The 25635-nt window shown below is 32.8% G+C and overlaps 2 protein-coding genes across 3 annotated transcripts; one reads left to right on the plus strand and one right to left on the minus strand.

Annotated features, from left to right (window-relative positions):
- Nucleotides 1-84: 84 nt before the first annotated feature.
- On the minus strand, nucleotides 85-9235 carry LOC112038263 (ER lumen protein-retaining receptor). The gene is made up of 6 exons (XM_024071063.2): nucleotides 8883-9235; nucleotides 3294-3559; nucleotides 3008-3123; nucleotides 1233-1306; nucleotides 323-386; nucleotides 85-218 (listed from the first exon to the last, which is right to left on the minus strand). Exons 1-6 carry the CDS (start codon nucleotides 8971-8973, stop codon nucleotides 182-184), a joined length of 648 nt encoding a protein of 215 aa, XP_023926831.1. The 5' UTR covers nucleotides 8974-9235; the 3' UTR covers nucleotides 85-181.
- A 10786-nt stretch (nucleotides 9236-20021) lies between these two features.
- LOC112009748 (protein XRI1) lies at nucleotides 20022-23532 on the plus strand. Of its 2 annotated transcripts, none has more exons than XM_024042078.2 (9): nucleotides 20022-20211; nucleotides 20969-21027; nucleotides 21115-21234; nucleotides 21358-21500; nucleotides 21985-22048; nucleotides 22135-22237; nucleotides 22316-22356; nucleotides 22472-22555; nucleotides 22928-23532. In XM_024042078.2, exons 1-9 carry the CDS (start codon nucleotides 20192-20194, stop codon nucleotides 23203-23205), a joined length of 912 nt encoding a protein of 303 aa, XP_023897846.1. In that variant the 5' UTR covers nucleotides 20022-20191; the 3' UTR covers nucleotides 23206-23532. The 2 variants fall into 2 exon arrangements, with proteins under 2 accessions (XP_023897846.1, XP_023897847.1); XM_024042079.2 differs by having other exon boundaries at nucleotides 20081-20211; nucleotides 20972-21027.
- Nucleotides 23533-25635: the final 2103 nt, after the last annotated feature.

The following is a 25635-nucleotide window of genomic DNA, read 5'->3' on the forward strand; positions in this document are numbered from 1 at the left end:
GACCTGCACTTAAAAATTATTGCCCCCAAAAAACCAATAACCACTATTACTTTCTTTTTTTAGGCCAGACAAATGTCTTTGTTAAAAAACTGACATATCTCTAAAAGCATTTTGCATGGAAGCATTTGCATATCCTTAAGCATTACAAGACAAATTTAGTTCCTAACAAATGAGGATGTACTCAAGCTGGCAATTGAAGCTTTTTGTTGTTCTTCCAGCTGCAACCATAATTTCAAAATTCACATAAAAGATTAGAAGACTCAAAGATGGAATTTGAATCATTAGCATGAACGCAACTTTTTGTAAGAGCAGGAGCATTTACCTATGGAAATAATAATAGAAGAAGTCAGCATAAAGCAACGTTTGAACAAGCCCAGCTATCCAAGCTGCAACAACCAAACAAGAAAACTCAACACCAAATTACAGGGAAAAACAATAATCAAAACACCCACATAAAAGGAGTTCAAAATTTCAAATATTAGCTACTTTATAATACACTATATATATATGGTTATCAGTTTTAAACGTAATTATATTCAAGAAGTTATAACAAATTCTAGCCTATGCATAAAAGAGGTTTTAAAATCTCAAAATGTGGTCTTGGAGCTCAAAGCATTAGGCTTAATTCTATTTCTACAGCCACTTCCCAAGAAAAAGGTGTAAAATACACCACCATCCCTTGAGATTTCATGAAATGACACTCCCCCTTGGGATTTGCTTATGTGACAGATAAATCTATGTCTAACTTTCCTAACGGAGTTTTATTTTAAAGGTTCCAGCCCAAACTATGAATGAAATGACACCCCCGCTTGAGATTTGTACATAAGACACTCCTCCTTGAGGTTTGTACAAATGAGTAGAAATCTTGTTTAAAATGAAAAAAAAAAAAAAAAAAAACCTTTCAGAAAAACGACAGGGAGCCATGTTTATATAATAGTTCACAATTCCAAGTGTACATAAAAGGAGGCACTAATATACATGTCTTCATTAAATACACCAGATAGAGATATATGCACATACTATATTGCTATGTTATGAATGTGTATTACATATGCATACACATACACATACATATATTCTTTTTTTATAATTAAATAAAATTTATTGCAAAAAAGACATAGAGATTTGTATGTGTATGAATGCATCTGACTAACATGCATACACAAAACACAAGCTAACCTGCATTAAGAGAGAAAAATATGAGAGAGAGAGATAGAGAGAGAGAGTCATACGTATCCAATGGACATAGTGTGGCTCAGTGAAGTAGCGATAGATCCAGTTGAGAATGTATAATGCTCGGTAAGCACTGCATTAAGATGGACAGAAATTGAATGATCACAAGCAGGTTCTATTTTCTTGGCACATAAATCAAGGATGCAACAACTTGGTCAAATTAGCACGTAACATGTACACCTATAAACAGCACCAATTGTAAGGCAATCCTATAAGAGTAGGATCTTTTTGGTTTTGGCATTCAAACATTACACGTAAGAAGAAGCAACTTAGAGAGAGAGAGAGAGAGAGAGAGAGAGACAGACAAACAGACAGACAGACAGACAAACAGAGAAGGAAACAACATTAAAGACTACAACAGAAAGAAAAAAAAAAATCGTGAAGCCAATTATTACATATCATCTTATATAACATCGGCCCTTTCACTATAACATCTCTTCCAGATGCTGCAGGAAAATCATGACTTAAAAAATGGTAATTAAGAAAAATACATGAAGCAATTTTTCTTTGAAAAAAAAAAAAAAACTGATATTGCAACATTTTGTGGAAATTTAATTTAGAAGGATCAAAAGTTTGAATATTCACTGGAATTAACCTGAATATGGTGGACTAACTTATGCGAGTTTTCTTTTGGTGTTCTTTAAACTGGTAAATTTAATCTCAAGCTATCATAGATGCTATCCATTTGTAGTATCATTGTGTCAATCACAGATTTCTTTCTTACATAACACTTGTACTTCTTCTCCTCTTGCTATTAATATGAATGAATATGACCCACCTGAGGAAATCTACATAACCTTCCTAGTAAGCTTCAAGAATTCGTCCTAAAATGAGATCCACAGTACTTACATGCAAACTATGGTCCACATATGAAATTTACAATTGGGATGATTGTTACGGAAAAGATGAGAGGAGTTTCTTTCCAAGAATAGTTGAATTTTATAATTTAATAGAGCTTTCTTTTCTTACCAAACTTTGCACTTATCAAGTTAAAACTTTTTTTTTTATATAGGTAATAAGAGTATTATTAAACAAACTGTAAAACTGAAGAAAGCAAATACAAAGTGTTCATGATGGTGAACACAAGAAAAAGCAACAAAACAACAAACAGCAACAAACAACAATGAAAAAACTTAAGGTGCAATACTAAGAGAAGAAAGAAACTCAATGATAGAAGAACAATTCGAGAAGCCCCAACACCTAGACCAATCAAACAAAGTCTTCTGGCATAGAGCTTGTAACTGAACCAAGGATTTCTCAATATCCTCAAAAGAGTGCCGATTTCTTTCCGTCCAAACAATCCACATAAAATTGTACTCATACAACCAAATGTTTCCATTCCACCAGTAAAATATTGAAAATTTTAAGAGTCAGGAAAATAGGGATTCACCTAAATTTACCCAGAATAGTTAAAAATGGAAGGTGCCCTCAAGGCACTAGGATTCTATAATTTATACACCATAGGTGCAAGGCACCATCCTCCGTGCTTGAGTGATGCAACTGTTGAAATTCATTTGGAACCATAAAAGCAGAAAAACAAAATCTATTTTGAATTCTGTGGAAGCACATTAAAACTAAATTTTAAAAAAAAAAAAAAAAAAAATTAGAGGAAAAACAACAAACAAACACAGGCATGCATTGTCACCCAGTGATAAACCAGCACTGATAGTCAAGTAGCTTAAAATTATACTATACTACAATGAAGAAAAATGAATAAGACAAAAATCTAAACTGTTATCACTGTTTCATAAATTGTATTAAAGAAATAGCATACCCAAGAAGAAATACATATTGCCCTGTCAAGTTGTCAATATTTCTAGTTCTTTGTAACAGTACGAGCTGAGGAAGTATGGCCACGGCTTCTAAATATAAAGAAAATGTCCACATGACCTGATCCATTAATGTGAAGTACATTAGAAAGAAAATGAGGGAATTGAAGACAACCATATTCTGTCAAAAAGCTTGTTTAAAAGATGTAAAGGTGGTATAGGAGCTTGAAACTATAGCTATCATTTGCACAATGTTATAAAAAATATAACTAAACTAAGATGCAAGCATACCTCCTTAAAGGTGAACTTCTCATTGATAACTAGGGCAAAGAATAAGCAAGGCAGTACAAGGAAATAATGGCGGAAGGTATCTTGGTCTTTATCATAGGACCTACGAACAATTTTGTGGCGCCTCATGTACCAAACAATTGAAAATGAGCTCCCCAAGAATATTAACTTCATGATGGTATTATAAAAAGATATATAGTCCGTAAAAATATCCAAGTAGCGGGTAGCAAAAACTAGGGCATAGAGTTCTTGTGTCTTCAAAGAAATACCTGCATTTAATGAAGCACATCAAAGGTAAAAAATAAAAAAAAAAAATAAAAAATAAAAAAATAAAAAAAAAAAAAAACTCTAGCATATTTCAAAAGCAAAAAAAGAGTTCCGTTTTAATCAGAAGATCCATAAACAAGAAATTTACATAATTAAACTAAAAATCATGCAGAAAACAGATAAAGAACTTATATGAATCTAATGCCACTATAGATTTTAATACGTGAAGGAGGTATCCTCCACATACATGTGCTTTTAAATATACACAAAGAAAAGAATTCACACCAAAAAAAAAAAAAAAAAGAAATACTTTTTAACTAACAACTACAAGAAGAGTGGTTTTGGGGATGGATGATGTGCACCTGACTCAGACTTTTCTTAGCCAAATAAAAGCAAAAATCTCTATTATGAAGTTACACCACCTCTTACTGCTCTACCAGAAATTTAACACTGATTTTTACATGCAGACTGCGAGGAGGTAGTGAATCACGTAAATGTGATCCATATACATTTGCAATTCTAATATTGGGACCAGTGGTGATCTCCAAAAACAAAGAAATCATCTTCCCAAAGAAACTTAGGGAGTGTTTGTCAAAATTTAGGGGTAAGAAGACCCAAATGGGATTCACAAAAAACTGTGATACCAATTTTGAAAGGACCATGTACAGGAATCAAAAGACCCCCAAAGTCCTAGAGACCAATTCATTTTCTTCCCTCACTCAAGCTACAATCCCTAAATATTTATAAGACATATTTATAACATAGGTGCAACTTTGGCAGGAACTTTAACCATGGACAGCTTTTAGACCACAATGTTCAATGAGACAGATTACATAACAGTGAACCTACCACCTAAGAGAAGCATAGCCTCTCTTCTCTTTCAAAAGGCTAATTTCTTACTTGCTAACAAAGGCAAGATGATTCCCTCCTATGGAGGATAGAATTGTCTTAAAATTTTCTTTTCTTGAATTTCACTTAATCAAAAGTAATTCTTCAGATCACTTCATTTGGTGTTCCCAAACAGATAACAGATCAGAAAAGGTGAATACTACACCTTGGTTTTTTTTTTTTTTTAATCACTCCTGATTAAAAGAAAAGGGAAACTAAAGTACAAGCACAGTTTCAAAAAGGATCCTGTAAACTGGATATTTAGAATGCCCACAAGCACGTAAAACTGGGACTGTCTATTATTTGTGTTGAATAAGATGGGATTTGGTGAAAGACGGAGAAGCTGGATCCATTCATGTATTTCAATGATGAGATATTTAGTTCTGGTAAATGGCTAACGGCTAACCTTCGAGATTATTATTGTAGAAGATTTAACTTGATTCATGGTTCATATTATTTGCCTTATTATGTTTTTGTAGAAAGACGCATAAAAGAGATGGGAAATACACTTGACATTGTATTTATAAACCTAATAATATTTTGGGAAGAATAAATTTTTCTTATGAGATTCCTAGGAATAACATATATGAGGATTTCACATTCCAAGGAATCTTATCAAATTCCTAATCAAATCAAACATGGGCTACTTACATTCCCAGGCATCCAAGGGGCACATTAGATTCCCTGAACTAATCACTTTGTAAGTTCCATCTAGTGGATTGGTATACAATTTTCTCTTCCTTTACAAATGGCGGTTTTGTGATAAGGAAGGTGGGTAATTTAATAGAGCTTTGTTGAGCACATGGTTATGGCTTTGTATGGAGAAAAAAAAAATCTAATTTGTTTGAAATATTTCTGGTATGGTTGTATGGGGAGATGAAAAATCAGCTATGGAGATGGATTATTTGTTTGACATGTGGCAAAGAGTGGGGACATTAGACAACAAAGGTAGGCAGAACAACTACTTATCAAAAAAAAAAAAAAAAAAAACTTCGAAGGTGCTATATCCAGATTTGTAATCTTTAGCAGTGGAGAAGGATGTTTGTGTTTTTCCTACTTGGAGATCTTGAGTGTGGGAGAGATATGTTCATGGAATATTTGTTTTGTATGTGTCTAATGATTGAGAACTGGAATTAATTTATTTGTGCTTTGATACCTTGTATTCCAACATCCCCAAGAGGTATGGGCCCTGATCAGTTGAGACAGAGAATAAGCATTAATGGTAAGTTTGAAATGCATTCCTATTACGAGGCTTTAAAAGGCTCCAACGGAGTGGCTTTTCCATGGAGAAGTGTATGGGTATAGAATAATCACTATGTCTAATGTAGGTGATTTGAAGGGAGAGGGATATTCGCTGAACTCGTGATAATTCTAATATCCCAGCATAATTGTAAATGTACCAGATAATGCCAATGAAGACCTTGAATTGGCTTTTTTTTTTTGATAAATAACGGAATTGTATTAAAAAGAAGCCCAGGTACACCGGGGGTGAACATGGAAAACAGCACATCAAACACAAAAATTACAAAGATCAAGCATTACAAGAAAATTAGAACAAGGGAAAAGATTAAATGAAGAACACCACTCTAGCAAGGTATGAAGAAGAAGGGATTTAAGATCCAAAGTAGACCGCTCCTTCCCTTTGAAACATCTTGAGTTCTACTCTCGCCAAATACACCATAGGACACAATGAGGGACAGCCCTCCATAAATCAATACTCCGATGCCCATCAAAGGAACCTTGCCAACTCGAAAATAAATCAGAGACACCATGTGGCATAACCCAATGAAGACCAAAAAGAGCCCACACCATAGACCATAATTCATAAGCAATAGGACAATGAAGGAGAAGGTGATTCACCGATTCCCCACTCTTTTTACACATATAGCACCAATCAACAACTGCGACACCCTTGTACCATAAATTTTCAGTAGTCAAAATCTTGCCTAATAAGGCAGTCCACGAGAAGAAAGCAACTCTACTAGGGACCTTTGAGCGCCACACAGGTTTCCAAGGAAAAGAAATGTCAAGAGTAGGGGAAAGGGAGAGATAGAACTCACTCACTTTAAAGTTCTTATTCCCTGTTGGTTTCCAACAAAGTTTGTCCTGACCTTCACCATTAAGGGGCAATGAATTGATAAGATCAAGGAAGGAGTAAAAATGCTCAGTTTCCCAATCTTGAGGAGCTCTAGAAAAAAGAAGATCCCAGTGAAGCCTCTGGTTAGGAAAGTGCATAACATCAGCAATGGAAGACTCCTTATTACAACTAATATTATAGAGTACCAAAAAAGCCTCCCAAAGAGTACAGCACCCACACCACACATGATGCCAAAATTTTATTCTGTCGCCAACACCAACCTCGAACTGGATGGATTTAGAAAAGACTGGCCATCCTTGTCTTATGGTTCTCCAAAGACTAACACCATAAGGATTAAAGACTTCTTTTGTACACCAAACTCCCCAATCATTCCCATATTTAGTCTCAATAACCCGCCTCCAGAGATGGGTTGTCTCTCTTCCGTATCTCCACAACCATTTTCCCAACAAGGCTTGATTGAAGGCTCTCAAGTTTCTAATACCCAGACCGCCAGACTGCAAGGGAGAACAAACCTGGGCCCATTTTACTAGCCGGAATTTTGGAGACTCATCTATCCCAGCCCAAAGAAAATTCCTTTGAAGCCTCTCAATACGAATAGCAATATCCACAGGAATAGGGAAGAGAGATAGGAAATAAGTAGGCAAGCTTGAGAGAGTGCTTTTGATTAAGGTGATCTTACAGCCTTTTGATAAGTATAAACGCTTCCAACACAATAAGCTTGAATTGGCTTGTTAGCGGATTATGATTTAATTATTATGTTTCATGGTGTTTATTAGCTACTGATCAGATTTAATTTATTTTATGTATATTTCAAGTGTCGAGGATATTTCTGCAATTTTCTGATTATGGATATGGCTACACTTTTGGTCTGTTATGTATCATTTTCGGTTTTCGAGATTGCCCTTAATTATTTATCAAAAAAAAAGATTGCCCTTAAGCATTCTGTGAAATGTAACCCCGTCACAGGTGAGATGATGCAAACCTAAGTGTGATGCACTGATACTTATGTTTATTTATTGCTTCTCCTTTTCATTTTCCTTTCAATTTTCTAGCGAGTTCCCAGAAAATTCTAGCCAAGACAATATCCAAAACTTGCACAAACTATTTTCAAAAATCTTAATCTTTAAAAGCATATTAGCATAAGCCACCCCTACCTCAATCAAACTACCACAAGAAGCCAAAACACTAATCCTAATCACAGTTCTCGGCCCAGGAAAAGCCACCCAAACTCTAAAGTTTTCCACTTTGTTTCATCTCCAAATCCTACCCTTCCCTTACACCATTAGAAACCCTATATTCCCAAATAGTTTCCATCTCTTTCCCAATAAAGCCCTAGCCTCATATATCCAAAAACCCTACAAAGCTCTGATGCCAAATAATCCTAGCTAAGGTAAAGGTCCTTCATTGCTGCTGTCCTATGTCACAGTGTTAATACTAGATTCGATGAAATTCTTAAATGGTTGAATCTGAGCTCAGTACTTTTTTTTTTTTTTCAGTTGTTGAGTCATACACACACCCAATATGTGTTGAACCCACCATTTTTTTTTTTTTTTTTCAGTTGTTGAGTCATACACACACCCAATACGTGTTGAACCCACCACCTCACCCTCCACCTAAAACTTATAAGGGGAGAAGGAGCCAACTGACCTAGAGCTCATTGGCTCGAAATCAATCATGTTCAGACTGATCCTCAAAGCTAAGTCAGAGTTGAATGGTTAAAGCTAATTTGGTAATGTTAGAGAGTGAATTTGTTTATGGTACTTATTCTAATCCTTAAAGAATGGCCATTTGGTTCATGGAACCCTAACAAGACTCCTACATGGAATCCACAATTCCACAAACCAACCGGCCCCCAAGGGAGGGGCAACATAAATTTACAATAAGTCTACTCTAGATACACAACCTTTTCACAGATATTGAGGTGTCAAGTCGAGATTAGTGCAAAATAATAGTGATGTCAGTAGTACAATTTGCCACCTAGAAAGATGTGAAATTTGTTGTGTCTGTAACATTGTTGTAAATCTTAACAGCATGTTGCATTTAAACGAATCTCAATCTCCCCTCTCTCCAAAGAGAGGAAAAAAAACCCAGAAACCCAATACATAAAAACGTAAATTTCAACAACCCCAGAAGTTTGTGTCGGATCCGGTCCAAAATGGGTCAGATTTGAACAAAAATTTAGCTCTCAGTGCTACAAGTTCAATTACATTAGAACACAAAAACACATTTGCAACATTACCCAGAAATGAGCACTGAGAGACAAGCAATCCAAAAATACAGAGACAATTTATAGATGATATTGTATAAAATAGATTAAAAAAAGAGAGAGAGAGTGGTACCAGCGCAAGATTTGATGGTGTGGATCTTGAGGAGCAAGACGAGGACGCTGGCCAAATGGGTCATATCACCAGATAATCTGAATATATTCATCTTCACTTCTTTGCGTTTGGTTTCTTCTTCCTCAGATTAACTGCTTTTGTCTCACAAAGATAACAGAGAGATTCGAGCTTGGTTAGAGCTCTCTGGTTGTTGTTTTTTTTTTTAATTAAAAATAAATTGAAAAGAGAATAACTGGATTTTTGTTTTTAATAAGGAAAGAAGGCAGGGAAAGTGAGTTAGATCTAGGAAGCAAAGGACGTCGGTTACTCAGTTACCCATGATGTCATTGTTTGAATTGAATTGGTTCTTTCTAGTTTCTCCTCAATTAGAATTTTTTTTTTTTTTTAAAAGATTATTTAGGAGAGAATTACATTTGCCTCTTCTGAGGTTTTTTTTTTTTGTTATTATACTTACCTTCATTCTAGTTGAAAAAGATATTTAATTCTTCTAAAATGTAAACTATTTGCATTAATTTTCTCTAAATAATTAAGAAAAGATTTTAAAATTTTCCAAAAGAAATGCTTTAAGAAATAGTTTGTATTTTAAGAGATATGAGTGTTTTATTCTGTATTCAAGAAGAGATGGTTGCAATAATGATAAACCTCTTAGGAGGTCAATGCAATGTTCTTTTTGTTGAGAAATATCAATGCAATGTTCTTAAAAGTTAATTCTATACTTTATATGTATCTATTCTTCTATACTATATATAAAATAATTTTCGGTTTAGTTTTCAACATTTTGATTACTAAAATACCCTCACACAAATTCTTATACTCTCCAAAATACCCCTATTTTTTAGTTAAATAATTTTAAATTAAAAAACACAAATTGGTTAAAAGAGTAATTTATTGTTCCTAAATTTTAGGTTTTCTCCTTTATCTTCTCCATTCGGCCTAAAACTTAGGATACTATTTCTATCTCATTTTTAAATATTATTCCACGCTATCTTACCTCTTTCTTTTTAAAAAAAATTACACACGGTTATTTATATATTACTTTTAAACATTATAACATTAAATCAAATAAATAAATAAATAAATAAATAAAAGAGCATTATTACAAGGGCAAAGTGCATATGACGAGTCTAGTAAATAATTGAAATAGTATTGTTATAAAAAAAATTAAAAAAAAAACCAAAATTGAAATATAATTTGACTAATTGCAATTTTGCCCCTTAACTATAAGGTATACTTCATTCCGTCCTAAATCTTAAAATGTGGCAATATCCCCTCTAAGTAACACAAAATTCTAACTTTTCCTTTGCCTCATTTACTCATCAACCAAACATAAAATTAGGCAGAAAGAACCAAAATTGGCCAATTAGGTTATCCATTTGTGCAAAAGGCTAAAATGCATGAGCAAAAACCAACTTTCTCAAAGCCTCTAATGTCCTTATTGAGAGTTAATCAAAACATTTTACATAACTCATAATCAAAAACAAAATCGAATTATGAATTTTCTAGATTGGAAAATGAGATTTTGATGTGAGAGAGAGAGAGAGAGAGAGTGTGTGTGTGTGAGTTTGTTTGTGTGTGTGTGTGTGTGTGTGTGTTGTTGTCTCATTGATCCCATCTCCGTTGCCAGTCAATCCTCCCACATCAATCGAATCCCCACCATCCAAAGTGCTAGCCTCATCCCACGACATCGTTGTTACAAATAAATGTGCCATCTTTGGGTTCCTAATTGTGAATCTCCTTATAGGCTCTCATTATAGACACCTTATTTTATATATGTAAACAACCTTTAATCTTCTGGCCCAATGATGAGCTTGAAATATGTCAAATAAGATTAATTGAAGTGTTCTTAATAGTTCAAAGGTAATCATAACTCAAAAGTGCTCAAAATCACTTTAAAAATAATGTTGAAAAATAACATTTGCTAACTATTTTGACCATAAATTTTTAATCACAAATAATTTTTGAATGAGGCTTTTTTATTTAGAAAGTAGACATCTTATGCTTCAATTTTGCCCAACTAGGATTTAAAATGAGTAAGTTATGACCATTCAAAGTCAGAGTGCAATTAAATTTCAGGGATCTTGGTGAGTCTACGTACACGACTTTGGCGCTACGTATGCAGCCTCACTTCTAGAACCCTTATTTTCCATATTTATGCGCCTAACACTTAAATCTTTAGGTGGTGGTGCCTCACAGACCCTTAAGGATGTCCAAAAATCCTCCAAAAAGGCTCTGAAACCCTAGTTGACTCCTATATATGCCTCTATTCCGAAAAACCTAGATAGAGAGAGTTTCTTTTAGCCACCATGCTTTCTAAAAATCCTATTTCCCTTCTCTAATCTCTCTCACTAGCATACTTGCACACTTTTAAGTATTCAAAAACCTCTCTCTAGTAGTCACATAAGATAGAAACTATTTTTTAATTTCATTTTCAAAAACATTTTTCAAATTAGTTTGTTCTTGCATTGTGATTACTAAGTTCTACTGTGTTCTCTTCTCTCAATTTAATCTTTGTGTTGTAGGTGTTGGGTTAAGATAGTTTGACCCTGGTTAATTAATTCAATTACCCAAGTTGATTAATTAAGTTAAATTACATGCAAATCGTGGAGGCACCAACAAATCACCAAATAACTAATATGCAGCGAAAAATAAATAACTTGGTGATTTGTTGATGAATGGGAAAAACCTCTCTCAAGGCAAAAACCCCACCAGATGAATTTAAGGTCACCACTCCTAAAAATCCACTAATCAACAATCAAGTGGTTACAAGTATAAGGAATCTTACCATTACCTTCGCTTATCCCGAAATACCAACCTATAGCTAAACCTTCGCTCCAATACCCAATTGGATTAGATCTTGTATTACGCTTCTTTCCTTTGTTGCACAAATCTCTAATCTGTGACCAACTCTTTTGCACAAATCTCAACACGTGACTAACTCCAGCAATTTGAATGATTGTTATTGGCTGTAAAGTTCTTCACTTCAAAAATGATGAAGATTAGGAAGTACTTTCAAAAATGATGAAGATCAGGAAATATTTGATTACAAAACCCTATGGCATATAAACGTAGTAGTTTTTCACAGAAAAAATTAAACTCTTGGTCTTTGTATCCGTATATGATGGCTTTTAAAATAAACCTTATATATGTCTAGCGTTGTGAGAAAAGAAACCCTAAACAAATACATCAGCATAAGCTGAATTTCCTATCTGGAAATTCTAAAATCGTAGTTCTCGATAGATTAAGCTTGTGTTGAGCTATGTGTCGAGCTTCCCATTAATTCTCAATAGTAGCTATCCGTCGAGTTTTACTAAAACAACTTTTCTTCACTTGTTTCTTGGATCAATCTTCATGTTTTTAATATTTCCATTTGATATGTATCAAACCCAACTTAGATTTACCCAGTTACAAGTAAAGTGTGTTTTGTCAAAAAATTAGCCAATTACATAGAAAATATGACCCTAACAATAGGCACTAAGGGGTTTGTTAAAAAAAATTCTAAACTTGTGAACCTAAGTAAGTTGAGTATTCTTTCAATGATCTATTTCTTTGCTTAATAGGATTCACATGAGTATCTTGATTTAGTTCATTTAAATTCTTATGTTTGATTTGTTTAATAGTTTTTAACTTTTTTGATATGTATTAATCCAATCTTGGATTGATTAAGATATGTTCTTATTGTTCTTGTGCATTTATTTCATTATTGTGTTATATCAATAATGTAGTTTATTTTATATTTATGTTAATTTGTTTTATTGTCTGAACGTGTAAACTACAAGTTTTGTGTTAGGATGCGTATGTATCATCGATCTTAACCCGATGTCACGTATGTGTATACATCACAAACCCAAATTAGGCAAAAAGTCATGTTTTTATTAAATTGATTCTTTTCCTATGTGTTTTGTGATCTGTTTGGCTTTGAATATGTAGGATTAGAATATAGTTAATGATTTGTCATGGTTTTATCTCTTAATTATTCCATGTTTAATGTGATTTAAATATGTTTAGAATAAAATCGCTTTTGTCAATGCATGCTTATTAGGTTTGATTTAATTAATTGACTTTCCATGTCTAATAATATTTGTTTGATTTGGTTTTAAACTTTAAAGTGTTTCCTTCAATTGTTGTGATGTAATCTTTGACATGTTGTATGTGTTCTTTTTTTAATAATATATAGGGGTTGATTGAAGTGTACCCCACAGTTAGGGGATAATGCATTTAAATCAATAGTAGTATTATTTATTGTCCGCTTTTCTATAAATACAAAAAAATAACCATATTATCTTATTAAAAATAATTAAATAATAAGATATATTAAGGATATGAAACTATTTAGAATTTTAAATTCAAAATTTGGCAACAATGATATGCTTTTAATAAGAAAAAATAAGGATACGATGTCCTGACGATGATCCACTTCTAATCCATACCTTCCAGGATCCTCATTGAGTCACTAAACTAGTAGTAGTGTGGTACCTCAGGCTCAAACTAAAGAAGTTCAATTGGTGGATAGACCTTGCAAATACCTTACTTAAACTCTAACACTACTTTTGATCGGTTTAATCTACAAATGATGGAAAAGAAGAGTAGGGAGACATTCGTAGTATCCACAAAAATGAAGGGAATGCATAGACCAAGTTCAGTCTCTAATGACTTGAGAAAGAGATAGTTCTAATCTTCCATCGATGCCTTTAAGCGACCATAGTATGAGAATATGGTTGGGAATCAAGTTCATTTTTTCGTTAACCTGATACAGATACTAATAGGAGAAAGGACAGAATTGAAGACGGTATCAAATGAAAGAGAATTACCGACATAATAACATTGATGACCCTTTTTTTTTGGGTGAAACATTGATGACCCTTTTGAGTAAAGACCAAAGAAGAAAGATTGAGAAGTACCTATGGTCATGGAAGGACAAAGGGAAGGACCAATCTCCAATGCCAGACCATATAGTAGTACAAGCACTGCCCAACAATCCTACACCTCTGCAGCTGCAATGTACCTAATCCTATTGCAAAAAACAGACTTATTGCACCACAAATCCTGAGGATGAAAGGAAGGCTACCTTCCAAGAGACAAAAATATAAGAAAGACTTGCAAATTCCACTATTGTGTCCTTGTGCACTCCTTACTCCTTAGAAGGTTGCTAGCAACTAAGGCATAAGCTCCAAGATTTGACCGACCACAAGATTCTAAAGTTTGAAGAAGCAAAGACGCCTATGGTGTGTTTGGATGGCATAATTTGGGCATTTGGATTTGAATTTAGTGATTAAAATTAAAATAGCTTGTTTGGAAAGCTTAAAAAATGTCAAGAATTTGGATTTCACAAATCTACCAAGGATTTTAAACCTTTAAAATGTTTGGATTTGAAATAACTTCTAAAATCAATGGATTTAAAGTCCCGTGATTTCAAATATATTAATTTTAAATCCAAATCTAAATTCCCAAATACAACCTAATGTTTTAGCAAATCCACTGCCTAGACATGATGGTGCTGTAAACATGATGGAGGTAGAAACGCCTAATGTGGGACCTAGGTTTTGCATCAATTTTCATATAAAAAATTTCTATATTTGGGTTTTTATCGTTGTTAGCTGCAAAGTAATTCTTAGGTACTCTCGAAACACAAAAAATTGTGCTTCCTCTTCTCATATTTATGGTAGGGTCCATTCATTAAATTCATAGTGAGATCTATCATGAATATAAGAGAAGAGAGTACCATTTCTTCATACATCGGGAGTACCTAATAATTTTCCTTAGCTGCATATGCCATAGTAAAGTTTTTAAAAAATATTTTTGGTAGCCTTCAATGCTTTGTTTAGCTTATACTTACTCTTTTTGGTGTCGTTATTGTAGAACGATGGCTTAAGTTATTGGTATACAAAATGAAGTGTCTACAACTCAAAATGACATATTTTTTAATAGAAAAAAAAAAGTTGTTGTGTTGAGCTTATATATGACATTTAACGACTATGTCATCGACATGTATAAACAAAAATGCCCAAATCAAAACATTATATAACGTTAGACATTGAATCTAAATTTTTAAACATAAGGGGGGTAAAAAAATCAATAAGTCTCCAAACTTTAAGAGGTAATTTAGAATTTAGTCCGACTACTTATATTATATACAAATCACTGGCATTATATAGGCTTGATTTCTATTTTATGAGGATAAGCATGCAGTCAGGAGTGGCAAAGCTCATATTATTCGAAATAAATGCAACCACCATAAAGATTGTGACATATCATGAACATGGTATTTTTCTCATGACTATCAGTGATTAAAATTTCAATATTTATGGTCCCCCATCATTAAAAATCAAATGACCATTGTCGTGACCAAAGTACACTTTCTCTTATATTATCATTTTTATATAATTTTTTTTTTTATCAATGATATATAAATCCATGTATCTTCTACAATGCATTGAAGTGAAATTGTATAGATTTTTCTACTTTTTATTTTGTTGGGCAGTCAGAATATTTTTCTTTGTTTATTTTTTGAATTTTTTTGCATACCTGTTCTAACGCTCCCCTGCCCAACTCCACCGACTGCAAAGACACGTTAACTCGATAGAGAAATTTCAGGTGTCTAATTAAATTTAAAATTATTACCCCATTCGCATTGCACCTAAAAAAAGTCAGTACGGGCGCCTAATTCATAAGGAATCGAATAGTCATATGATATATAATAACTTCTACATTCTAGACCAACCCAAAAGGTGTCCTGCCTGCGTGGGACCATATGACTTTGACAGCTCCCTACTTTTAACGGAGGATTTTACTTTCGCACTACGTGGGCGTTTGGATAGCGTCCCGCAGCAGGCGTGGCAATTTTCATGGGTTCCACGCATTGTTTACATGATCACAAGTATGAAAAATGCTAAAAAAAAAAAAAATTTAGGTCTCACGGGTATTATTTATAGTTTAAAAATTATTTTGTTATAGTGTTTTCAGTAATAAATTTACAGTTTTCACAATAAACGGTATTCAAACGTATCTTAAAAAGTATCATTTGGAATGAGTTAACTTAATTGGTAAAATTTATTGTTGTTGAATAAAATGGATAAAATGAGTAAATATCCTTAATTTTAAAACTATGTAGCAAAATACTTCACTTTTCAAAGTATTGAGCAAAATTCTCCTATTTTTGGAATTCGATTTTAACAAAATTGAATTATAAGTAGAACTCGACATATATTGCCACTTAAAATTTTTTGAAAATTTAAATAGAACTTGACATTAGTCATTTCGAGTTATACTTAAGAATACACATAAAATTCGATTTTGAGGATATCGAGTTTTATACAACTCGATTTTGTTAAAATCGAGTTCTAAAATAAGGGCATTTTGCTAAATACTTTGGAAAGAGTAGTATTTTGCTACATAATTTTAAAATTAAGAGTATTTACCTATTTTGCCCCAAATAAAAGCTCTGATGGTCAAACCATGCTTGCACTATCATGTAGAAAATGCAATAAAATAAAATTCTATTCTATCTTTTAATCTTTATCATTTTTTTTATTATAAAAAGCATGTGAAATGTGAATAATGAATATTAGGTATCTAAGAAGAGCTTGTAATCCACCAAGTGTACCGAATAATTACTCCTATAAATTGCTTATTTTGTATGCCAAATACAAGAAAAGTGTGTGTGCTTTGATATTACTTGGATTTTTTTTTTAAAACAAACTTTGGATCCAATGAGCTTAGTTTAAATTGCTAACGAATATAAAAGAATCCATTTGTGATTGCTCTCAGAAGTATAGTTTTAAATTGCTAACGAATACAAAATATAATAGTATTTTTTTTTTCTCTAGAGAAAGGCAAGTTGATTATAAAAGTGCTTTACATTATAATTTAAAAACAAATTAATGGCCAAATTTTATTATACCCCTAGGGCATTTGTTAGTAGACAATTTTAAGAAAATTTTGATGCTATTTTTATGGGAAATATAAAATTTGTAAAAAAAATTAATTGCCTTTTTATTTTTCCATAAAAAATTTCTAAATTTATTTTATAAAAAAAATACTTTTAGAGCATCCATTAACTTTTCTCGTTTTATTGTTGTTGTTGGGTAAGCATTGGTATTGTAGGGTCTGTTTTTGTTGCCCAAGCCCAAAGGATATGGGTTAAAGGCCCAATGAACCCAGAACAATGAATTTATAGAGAGTGGATCGAAAGAGCTGGGCTGGATATGAAGCACAGAACAGTTAGCTAGGTTACGTACAGTGATGATAACATGAACTGAAGCTTAGATAACTCTATGAATGAATGTCCGAAGAAGCGTTTTATTGAATGAATCGTGATTACAATATTCAGAGCTACAGTAAAGCTTTTCTCTCTCTTTCTCTTTCTTTTTTCTTATCTCTTATTATCAGGGACCCTTCTTCTTTATATAGCATCCCTTCCTATCATCTCCATCGTCCACTTGTTCTTCATCCACGCATCCACTCGAGTGCATGTCACGTCGTGTGTCTACTTTAGTTTTTTGTGAGTGGCAGTAGCTGAGGTTGCACTGTTCAGGGGTTTTCTCCACATAAATGCGGCCAGAAAAGCTGTTGCAGCGCATTAAATGCGGTGGTACCAGCTTTTCCTTCAGATATTTTTTAGTTCTGATCATTTCTGGATCCACCCAGGATCTATCATGGCCGTTGGGACCGTTGGGAAGATTAGTCGGACCCTCCACACGTTCGTTTGATCAAGGCTCATCATAGCCGAGGAGCAAGACATCCTCAGACAAATGGTGACCTCTTCGGACGACACTCCCCTTCTGCTTCTGGGCTTCCTGCTTTAGATGGGCCGCCCCAACCACCTATTAATCCTCGGAAACGCAATAGTTCTTAACAGGCAGTTCCGGGCCCGTTAGGTAGCTTTGGGCTTTTTCCCCCCACAGGTATCATTTCAAAAAAAAAAAAAAAAAGTGAATAGACAAGTATATTTATGTCATTTACTAAGTTGAACTTGTGCACTAAACAACCCTAACGCTAAAACTCAGAATTCCAACTTTAGCTCAAAAATGAAAAGGAAAAGAAGAAGAAGAAAAAAAATCTACAGTATATAGCAAAATTGTCAAACAAATGGCAAATTTTGTTGAAAATGTTTAATTGTATGTTTAGAGGAATGAAGGGAGAGGAGATGAATAGTTATCTCTTTATCTTGGTTTTGGACGTTTTAAAAATTAAGAGGGGAAAGAGGAATAGATATCTTTAGACCACAATTTGTTTAGGGCAGGTTTGATAAGAGAATTTAAATACAATATTTTGTTTTGGAAACTATAAAATGGTAGATCTCACATTTGAATCTATTGTTTGACTAATGTTTTCAAAATATAGTATTCAAAAAATAATTTCCTAGTTGTAATTAAATTGAAAACAGTAAACTCTATAGATTTACCCAAACTCTTTTATCCCTTAAATAAAGAAACTTATTTTTATCACAAAAAAATTCTCACGTTTCAAATTTGAAACTTATCATTATCTAAAAATAAAAAATAAAAAGAAGGAAAGAAAGGTACATTAGTTCTATTCTCTCACGTCATTTTTTTTTTTTGAAGTATTTTAAAAATTGTTCTTAAAAATGGGAGCCAATCACATATAATATAAAAATGATTATTTGAAAACTATTTTTACATTCAATTTATTAAAAATTATTTTTATACTATTTTGAAAAAAATAAAAATAAAAATCCTCTTACCAAACATGCTCTTAGATGTTTTAAAAATTAAAATGAAAAAAAAATGATAAGTCATCATTTAAATTGATTAAAATGATAAACATAGCATTTTTTTTGGGACAAAAAAAAAGCATATTAAACCAATTACATTCAGATTTTTACTTAGAAAAACTGGTAAAGAATGAAATACGTAGTTCATCATTCAAAACCGACCACTAAGTAAGTGAATGAAGGATTCTCAAAAAAAAAAAAAAGGGTAAGTGAATGAAGAAATATATTAAATAAATATAAATATGATGTCTTTTATTCATCAGTTATTTTCTTTGAAAACATAGTCAAAAATTGAAATAGAAAATACTACTATATTAAATATTTAATTAGTTTATTTTTTCATAATATCATATGAAATTATATAAAAATAACATAATTATGCTACTAAATAATAAATAATAATATAAAAAAATACTTAACATATATAGACATACCTACATTGATTAATTTTTTTTTTCATTTATGATTTTTGTGTCAAAATTTAAAAAAATCTTTCAAAATCTTAAACCAAATAAAATGCATTTGTAATAATATTTGGTACATTTTTTTTTAGAGAAGGAAGCTATATATTAAGTATTCATATTAGTTTTCTTTAAAAAAAAGAAAAGAAAAGATAATGGGCTTGGGCTAATTTAGGAAATAAACTCTGAAAAGGAAAAACCCACATAAGCTTCCTCGATCCACACGTCCCTTAAAATAATATTTTGCTACGATGCTTTAAAAAGTGGGAGAAATAATAAATATTAGCATTTTCATTTTTCATACGTTTTTTTTTTAATCTCTGAAATGAAAAAAAAAAGTTAATGTTTTGAAAAGTGAGAAAATAAAAAAAATTATATTTTAATAAAATAAAGTATAAAATAAATAATAGATATGAGTATATTGAAAAATGGTTAATTAAAAAGAAAAGGTTCTTATCCTCAATTATATTTTGAACCTTTGAGGCTAATAATGGCCTTATAACAAGATAATAATTCCAAGAAAAGAAAAATATGTTGGAAATTATTACGGCTTTGGTGGATTTGTTTTGTTTTGTATTGTTTAAATTTTTGTTTTTGTTTTTGATAATGGAGTTTGTATCTTTTAATTAAAGAGAAGAAAAAAAAATGGTGTTGGGATATTAAAAAGGAGAAGGATTAGAATGGGTCCTAGAGTGTAAAAGCGTGCAGTTTAGTAGTCATAGTCGTGTGGTGTGGACCTCACTCTCTCACTCACTCACTGTCCCTTTTTTCTCTTATGTCCGTCCGATATTTCAGTCTAACGCGCACACACACACACTGATACTAAACCAACCAAAAAAAAAAAAAAAAAACAAAGGGAGAGAGAGAGAGAGAGAGTGTGAGAGTCGGCGCTTTTTTCTTTGTTTTCCAAAACAAAATAAATAGCACACATCTCAAGCAAGCACCACCACCAGACTCAAAAAAAAAAAACCCACATTGAGAGTGTTATATTTATATATTTACAGAGAAGAGTGAGGAAATCGATCTTTCGAGTAACGGCTACTTTTGCTGTTGTAGTGTGGTAGAAGAGGAAGAAGAAGGGCTGTGGTTTTCGTTTCTTTTTTTTGTTGTTGTTGAAAATGGATTACAACAATGACAAGTAATCTCTCTCTCTCTCTCTCTCTGATTGGGTACTGGGTTTGCATGTTTATTGTTTTTCGTGAAATGTGTTTCTGGGTTTGTTCTGAAAAATGAAAATGTACAATCTTATCTGGGTTTATTATCTTCCCCCAAATTTTTATTTTTTATTTTGTTGGGAAAATGCATTTTGCTTGACTTTCTTTGATTTTTTAGTCAAAATATTTGTTTTAAAAAAAAAATTAATAACTGTTGGGTTTATCTTTGAGGGTATAATGAGAATGAGGATGAGATGTGGGCTCTGATTTAATTGGTGGGTCATTATTTTTTTTCCTTTTTTTTTTCTTCTTTCTTTTGCTTTTTCTTTACTCATTTGTTGGACCTGATTCTGAATTGTGTGTGTGTTTAGATCCAAGTAGCATACGCATTAGTTTACTGTTAAAAGTATGATTCTTCTGAACGATTCTTCCAATTGTTGTCATTTTACTTTTCTAGTTCTGATTTGTTAGGTGCTCCCATGATGATGCTTGTTTGGGATTTCTCTTTAAGTCCTTGAAATTTGTTTTATTTGCACCTTAAATAGGAGAAAAATATCAATGTAGATTTCATAGTTAACAACTATTAATATAGGCAATTTGGGTCGTGAGCTCCTTAGATTTCTTTCACATTGACACTGGCATGAATTTAAAACTTTTGTGATTTATGCATTTACCTTGTTTAGCTTTAGAAATGTTTATTTATGAACACCGGTTTGCTTTCCACTTTGCGTGAATTGGTAGTAGTGAGTCATGGAATTGGCATAGGGAGGATTACTGTCTCCAAAAGGATCCCAATAGTGGTAAGTTCTTATTCTGTTTCATAATTTGCTTGTTGGTTTGTGTACTCGAAATCGGGATGTTTGAGTTGCTTTGATTGTTTTGAGCAGACATATCTGAATGCCTATGGAATGGAGTGCCTCAGAACGAAGAAGATCTTTCCTACATGCTTGATGAAACAACCCCCATCAAGGCTTGTGGGGATTTGGCTTACCATGTTTCTCATAGTGGTATCTTTTTCCCCTCATCCTTCGTTTGTTCCCGTTATCTTGTGACATAATCTGGCTTGTATGTCCAATTCAGTGGATGGTGCCTTATTCTTTATTTTAATAATTTGATAGTTTTGTTTTCAGAGAATATGACCAAGGAACCAGAAGAATGTAGAGAGACTTCTTCACAAGTAAAGAGGCGCCGGATGCTACAATTCAACAGTCAAGCTATGGATCCTTCCCATGAAGAGAAGTCATCTGCATTCCTAAAATCAATTGAGTGCGGGGTAACTCTTGACTTGTCTTAATTGTCAAATTAAAATAATTTCACATGGTTCTATTGCTATATTTGAAATCTCTTTTGAATTTGTGATGTGGAAAAGAAAAAGCTTTTTCAAGCTCTGGGGCAGAAATCTGATGTGCAATAGATAACATATTAGAACTGCTTGATAAATATCTGCATATTTCTATTTTAGTAGAACCTTTTATATTGTTAATTAGGAAAAAGACTGTTTTATTTTTTTTTTTTTTTTTTTTTTTTTTTTTTTTTTTTTTTTTTTTTTTTTTTTTTTTTTTTTCCTTTAGGAATTTTGAGTTTGGTATTTTTGTGACCAATATAACTGTTGGAATAAAAACTAGTCCAATACCAGTGTCATAGCACTCAATTTACACAAACATTACTTCACATTTGCTGAAGATATTATCTGAATATCATCATCATCATCATCATTGTTGTTGTTGTTGTAATCATTTGTTCTATTCTATGTTTAGGAGAGGGAGGATTCAATTGAAGAGATTTTCCCTGAAACATCATATTGGGTTTCTGGGCCTCCAGGTTCATCTCTTGGAATATTCTTCTCTTATGATTATTTACTATAATTTATTATTCTTAGTTTCTAATCACAATGCAATATATCTTAGGAAATGCATCTGCTTCTGCTTATGAGAGCCTGGATCACTCATCTGAAGAGTGGCTTGCAGAATGCTTTAATGATACTGAGATGAATTTCAGCCCTGATGATATGTATGGTTCTCTGGACTTAAGCTTTTTAGTGTGACCACTAATTTTGTCAATCTGATTCCTTTATTATGTGAGATTCAGGAATTTCTCTGGGGCATCTGATATTCAGTTCGATATTGGAGGTATGTGGGGTTGTTTTTGCCTTGAATATTATGTACCATTGTTTCTTTGTTATCTTCTTTCTATTTTTCCTCTTTGCACCATTATTTATATTATTGAATTTGTTTTCTCTTGTAGATTTGTGTGACTTCCCACAAGAGTATGAAGCTAATGCGGTCCAACAGCAAGTTTCTCGAACCCCGCAAAAAATTATTTTTAAAGGTCTTTCTCTGTTCCCATATTTTCTTGTTGCTTATATTTATTGTTCTCAAAAGATCAATGGATCCTCTTATAACGGTTATCCCTGTGACAATGTGGCAACTATCCCTTGGTTGCTTGGATATAGTGACCTAGTTATGACTAACAACGGTTATGAAACCCTAAGCCAGAAATAGGGGGAAAAAAAAAACAAACAAACAAACTAAGGTTACAAGAGATTTTAAACACGTGTGCTCTTCAAGTTGATGTCCTTAAGCTTGAGGTTACAACATTATGAGGTGCAGCAAGATTATTATGCCTGGTGTCAATATAGATATATACAATAAATAATAAAATAAAACTAACTGGTTTTGGATCTCTGTTTTGCCTGCATAGGTAGGAAGTCTTACATACGGACTCCAACTAAGTTGGCTGCTTCTGTGGCCTATCCATTTGCCTTCATTAAACCCAGTGGGGCTCATGGAGACGTAACTCTGAAGGAGATAAACCAGCGGATTCTCACTCCACCTCCTTCAAAATCAAAGAAAGGTAATGAAGATCCTGCTGCTTCTTACCCTACTTCAGCTTTCTCTGGGAAGCCTGTAGTTGGGAAAACAAAAATCCGCACTGAAGGAGGAAAAGGCAGCATCACAATTATGAGAACCAAAGGCTGAATGCGTAGATAAGTGTTGTTTTGGAGGCAACTTTTATTGGTCCGACCATCTTGCCTCGTTATTAACTGGGGTTGGATTTTGCTGTAATATTCCAGGGCCAATAAAGTATAGAAGTTGATACTGAATTTTTTTGTTGGACTAGTTCTTGGAAGTCATAAATTATGTCATCGAAGTGTTTATGTCTCCAAGTGGTATTTTAGGTGTCAAATAGCTGTTGTTTCTACAATGAGAATCTTGATATCTAATTAGATCCTCTTGTTAATGATTCCCAAGAACAATGTTACATCATCTGAATTTCATATAATGCAGGAAACTTAATTACTGGAATTTATACCTAGGCTGTGTATTTTAGATGAAATGCAAGGCACAAAACTTTTGTCTTAAATATGCATCGACTGCAGACAGATTCTGAGTTTGTAGCAGCTTTAACTATATTTTTGAATTTGTTTTTGTTTATGTTAAAAACTGATATGCTGAGTGTGTTTTAAGAGTTATAAACATGATAATTTTCTCCTTGTACACTTCCTTTACCTGTGAGATTAATCATCTAAGTATATCACAGAGATGAATATATTTATATCTTTAGGATTATCCATCTGTATGTGTACAATTCTGTTATCTTGTTGTCATTTATTCCCCTTCTAAAATGATAGAACTAGACCCAATATTCCTACAAACTCACATGTTCTATAAATTTGATCTTAGGACCTCCCACGAGTGTATATCAAAGTGCTGTTTGATCTACATGATCTGCAGTCAGATTCTGACTTAGCATCTATGGTTTTATTATGTTGCCTTTGTCTCTCCCTCTATAGGAGGGAGGGGAAAGTCTTCATGGACGTGTGTTTACTAATTTTTTGTTGTTGTAATAATGTAGTAATTTAGAAGTTGCTTCTTTTGATTTGTTTATGTGGGTGCCCATTTTAGACTTGGACTGGAGGAACAAAGTGCTTAAAATATGGCAAACATGCCCGGCGTGCTTGCTCGCTGTGACAGGCTTTAAGGGAAAGAAGAAAAAATAAAATGAAAGGAAGAAAAAGACTGCTCAAATGCATTTATTTTTTTTGTCAAAGTTCACATGCTTTCGTCTTTCTATGCCTAATGCCTTCGAGGTTTTAGAACATAGACGCTGGTTTTGGTATGATGACATTTTATGTCACTTATGTTTTCAATGCTATGGGGTAGTGCGTTTGTATTATGTCCCAAAAGCTATGTCCATGTGGGGTACAAAATACAAATAAGCTAAGCCAAGGAAACTGCAATGTTCCAACCTTTCATCCAAATAAATTAAAAAAAAGGAAAGTGCAATGTGTGGTACTGCTTTGGAGTAAATGTTGGGTAAGTAAATTTACTAACTCTATTAAAATAAAGACAAAGATCGATAAGCCTTGTTTGGTAGGATTATAGTCAATTTACGCATGGAGCATCACATCAAGAACGTGTTCAATAGTGATTGCAATCGATCTTTGGTTTAGGTAAAATATAATGATATACTTATTATGTTTTTTCTTTAAGAAGAATATACTTATTATGTTGATCTTACTTATAAGTCAAAAGAAATGGAATGATTTATTGTGTGAAGACGGGCTAACCCATTTTTTATTGGTCAAATTTTTTTTTTTTTTCGTGATTTCTTGATTCCATATGTATTTAGATTACATTTTTTCAATAAGTAGGATGTGATAGTCATGGTATAATTTTGGTAGAATATATTTATTGAATCATTTGTTATAAGATCATTTTGCATTTCTCATATCCTGCATCATTTAGGAACATGTTAGATTTATAAGATTCGGACGTTTAATAAAATGATTTAGGTCATGACATGTGAAATTTATGTCATGATAGACTAAGACTTTGGTATGATCAATGTTGTGAGCAATTAATTTCATTTGGCAACACATGATTGAATTTTGTTTCAATCAAGATTTTATGAAGTTTCATATATAGAAGTATGTTTCTCATGCGAAATATCTAAAAATCGGATTCAGATCTCTAGATTTCCTAGGGTACTCTATAAGTAGATTTCTTTAAATCTTAACCACTCTTTTATAATTTGAAGGTGTAGATTCTGTTATATCAGCATTCTACTAACAATACACTTAAAATAATAAAATAATATTGCAAACAAAATAATTAAGAGTATTATTAGTGGAATGCTGATATGACAAAATCTAGATCATTAAATCATAGAAGAGTGGCTAGGATTTAAAGAAATTTATTGGTGAAGTACTCTAGGAAATATAAGGGATCTGAATCCCTAAAAATCTAGCATATTGTCATTTCACTTCAAGCATGTGAAATAATAATATTAGCTGTGGGGCCTGGGAATTTGGCAACCACGGCCCATTCCATATCAGGCCCAAAGCCCACGCCGAGGACAATGCAGCGTTCGAGGATGAGTGAGGAAGGCCCAAATCGCCATGGAGC

This window comes from Quercus suber, unplaced genomic scaffold (genome assembly GCF_002906115.3).
Source record: "Quercus suber isolate HL8 unplaced genomic scaffold, Cork oak 2.0 scaffold_58, whole genome shotgun sequence".
Lineage (NCBI taxonomy): Eukaryota > Viridiplantae > Streptophyta > Magnoliopsida > Fagales > Fagaceae > Quercus > Quercus suber.

Excerpts from the sequence above, each read along its gene's own strand:
- LOC112038263 (XM_024071063.2), bottom strand. The coding sequence starts at position 8,973 with ATGAATATATTCAGATTATCTGGTGATATGACCCATTTGGCCAGCGTC. Across the intron at positions 3,124-3,293 it reads AGAAGTTCACCTTTAAGGAG|GTCATGTGGACATTTTCTTT; the intron begins GTATGCTTGCAT and ends TTAATGGATCAG. Across the intron at positions 387-1,232 it reads ACACTATGTCCATTGGATAC|CTTGGATAGCTGGGCTTGTT; the intron begins GTATGACTCTCT and ends TGGTTGTTGCAG.
- LOC112009748 (XM_024042078.2), top strand. The coding sequence starts at position 20,192 with ATGGATTACAACAATGACAA. Across the intron at positions 21,028-21,114 it reads CCAAAAGGATCCCAATAGTG|ACATATCTGAATGCCTATGG; the intron begins GTAAGTTCTTAT and ends TGTTTTGAGCAG. Across the intron at positions 21,501-21,984 it reads TAAAATCAATTGAGTGCGGG|GAGAGGGAGGATTCAATTGA; the intron begins GTAACTCTTGAC and ends TTCTATGTTTAG.